Genomic DNA, 3,186 nt, shown 5'->3' on the forward strand with positions numbered 1-3,186 from the left:
ACAAACATCATACTCAGTGATGAGCCTGTTGACAGCTCTCCCTTTGAGAACAAGAACAAGACTGGAATGGACACTATCATACAACTTCTGCTCAACATTGTACTGGGGTCCTAGAAAACTGGAAAGGAATAAATAAAACTGTAATTATTTAAAGAGGTGACTACATATGCACAAAAATCTACATATAGTTATTAGAATAAGTGGGTTTTACAGCATTAATGAATACAAGGTCAATATTCAAAATCCAATTGCACTTCTATGTATCAGACTTATAAGAAAATGAAACATTTAAAAGTTAAAGCAGAATCCAAAAATGCCACTAACCAGAAATAAACCTAAAAAAAGATCATAAAGCCCCTATGTAGAAAACTCTTAAACACAGAGAGGGTAAATACCTAAATAAATGGAGGAATAGATCATGTTAAAATATTCTAAAGATGTCAGTTCTCTCCAAATTGATTTACAGATTCAGTGCAAGCTCAATCAAAATCCCAAGATTCTAAAATTTATTTGGAAATACAAAGCACCAAGAAAGGCCAAGACACTCTTGAAGAAGAATGAAAAGACAAAGCACCAAGAAGGGCCAAGACATTTGAGTGATTGGTTCTACCAGACAGCAAGATTTATTACAAAGCTAGAGAAATTAAGGCAGTGTGTGACACTGGTTCAAGATACAAACACAGACCACCAATAGAATAGAACAAAGCCAGAAACAGACACACAAATCCATAGACACCTAACCTATAACAAAGGATGCAAAACAAAGAGAAAAAGAAAGAATGAACTTTTCTATAAATGGTGTTTGGTCAATTGGATCTGCATATGTAAAAACTACGACTCCTGCTTTACCAAAAGCACACAAATCATATGCAGATGGATTATGTATCTAAATGTGAAAGACAAAGTTTTTTTTTTTTTAAAAGTCTTCATAAGCCCAGAGTAGGTACATTTATTAAAGGGCAAAAACCAATAACCTTTAACACTGATATATCTGACTACATTAAAATAAAGAATATTTATGAAGACACTATTAAAAAGAGAAAAGCTGAAAATATAGACACAACTGATAAAAAGCTCAGATGAAGAGTACACAAGTATATAATGATCTCCTACAACCTAAAAGAAAAACAGGCACCAACAATTTACAAGAGACTATTCAAGTGAGCAATAAACATATGAAACCTGCTCACAAATTCAATGATAGTCATGAAATGCAAATTAAAACTACTACATACCTACTGGCATGGTTAGAATAAAAGACCAATAATACAAACGGTTAGTGAAGCTACAGAGCAATGAGAACTGTCATCTAGCAGTGGTGGAAGTGGAAGTGTTTCCAACAACTTTAGAAAACCGTTAGGGGTATCTCCCAAACTTGGTCATATATGTATCTTATGATGCACTGAATTCACAACTAAGCGTGAGATATACTCGAACATGTGAACCAGGCAACACTGAATTCTGAAGAATATTCATACCAGCATTATATGTGATAATCCCAGACTAGAAATAACAAAAATGTCTTTTCAGTAGTCATACAATAAAATATGTCAAAAAAAAAAAAAAAAGAAAGAAAGAAAATGAATGAACTATGGCTGAAAGAAGCAATGCAGATGAATCTCACAATGTTAAGTGAAAGAATCCAGAACTCTGTTGCTGCACATCCTGTATGAGCTAATGTAAAGTTCATAAAATTGGCAAATTTAAACTGAACTCTTTATAGAGATGCATAACCATCAAGAAAAATGAGCAAGAGATTACCATTGAAGTCACAATAGAGGTTATCTTTGGAATTAAAGGACAGTGGAGTGATTGGAATTTATAATTAGTTGGCTTACATACTCTAACACTCTAAGTTAAAATTTAAAAAAAAAAAAAAAATTTACCAATTCCATCAGGTGTTTTATGGAGAGCAACACTGCCTCATTTGATGGTGGATCCATTAACCTACTCAGAAAATAAGCAATTCCACCTAGTTTTAAAATCTGGGGGGGAGACAAATATAATTAAACATATATATTGACATAATTTAGTCCTGCCTGTGTCAATCACTCAAATAAAACATCAAACTTATACGTGATTTTTAAGTTAGTTATTTTACCAAGATGAATTAAAATTACATTTGTGATTTTATAAAAACATGTTTAAAGTTCTACTTTCTACCAGTAACTCTAATAAGAAAAGTAGCTGGTTAAAATCTCAGCAAACAATTACCAATTTTATTCAAAATAAGGCTAATTATATCAAAATATATAAGATGCTGGAAAAAATGATAAGTATTTCTAACGAGGGATAACATCTTAAGATGTAATAACAGTATCTAACATTTACTGCACACTTACAATGTGCCAGGCACTGTTCTAAGAATTTTATATGAGGTAACTTAAATAAAAAATCTGTCTAATAAAACAGAACTAGCTTTCTAGTGGAGGAGTTGGAATTTGAACAAAGGTAGCCTGGCTCCAGAGCAGTACAAAATTAAAAACTGTTTAATACACATTTGAAGGAAAGTGTAAATACACAGTTTACTAACACACACACACACAAATATTAATGCATGATAATACATTCACTCCTCAGTATCTGTGGGGATTGGTACTTGGTCCTCCTGTAGATACCAAATCTGCAGATGCTCAAGTTCCCGATATAAAACAGCAGAGTATTTGTATATAACCTGTGCACATCCTCCTCGATTCTTTAAATCATCTCTAGATTACTTATAATACCTAAATGCTATGTAAATAGTTGTTGTATTGTTTAGGAAATAATAACAAGAAAAAAAATCTGTATATGTTCAGTACAGATGAAATTTTTTCCTCCAAACATTAATACAGTATAGTTGACCCTTGAACAACACAGTTTTGAACTGTATGTGTCCACTTATACACAGGTTCTGCATCTGTGGGTCAAAAAAAATTGTATTTGTAGGATGTGGAACCTGCATAAATGGAGCGGTTCCACAGGGCCAACTACTTAAGTATGTAACTACTTGACTTAGGGAAAGTTATACACAGATTTTCAACCATGAGGAGGGTATGCCCCTCTACCCTCCATGTTGTTCAAGGGTCAACTATACTGTATTAATGTTTGGAGGAAAAAATTTCATCTGTACTGAACATATACAGATTTTTTTTCTTGTTATTATTTCCTAAACAATACAACAACTATTTACATAGCATTTACGTT

General features: G+C 32.6%; 1 protein-coding gene across 1 annotated transcript in view; it reads right to left on the minus strand.

Annotated features, from left to right (window-relative positions):
• The window catches only part of DHX36 (DEAH (Asp-Glu-Ala-His) box polypeptide 36), a 52,686-nt gene that overhangs the window by 14,606 nt on the left and 34,894 nt on the right, over positions 1–3,186 (minus strand). Inside the window, exons 17-18 of the mRNA XM_008584773.1 lie at positions 2,530–2,552; positions 1,887–1,985 (exon numbers count right to left, since the gene is read on the minus strand). Coding sequence (XP_008582995.1) covers positions 1,887–1,985; positions 2,530–2,552 — 122 coding nt within the window. The remainder of the gene's footprint in view (positions 1–1,886; positions 1,986–2,529; positions 2,553–3,186) is intronic.

The sequence above is a fragment of the Galeopterus variegatus genome, unplaced genomic scaffold, assembly GCF_000696425.1.
Source record: "Galeopterus variegatus unplaced genomic scaffold, G_variegatus-3.0.2 Scaffold3369, whole genome shotgun sequence".
NCBI lineage: Eukaryota > Metazoa > Chordata > Mammalia > Dermoptera > Cynocephalidae > Galeopterus > Galeopterus variegatus.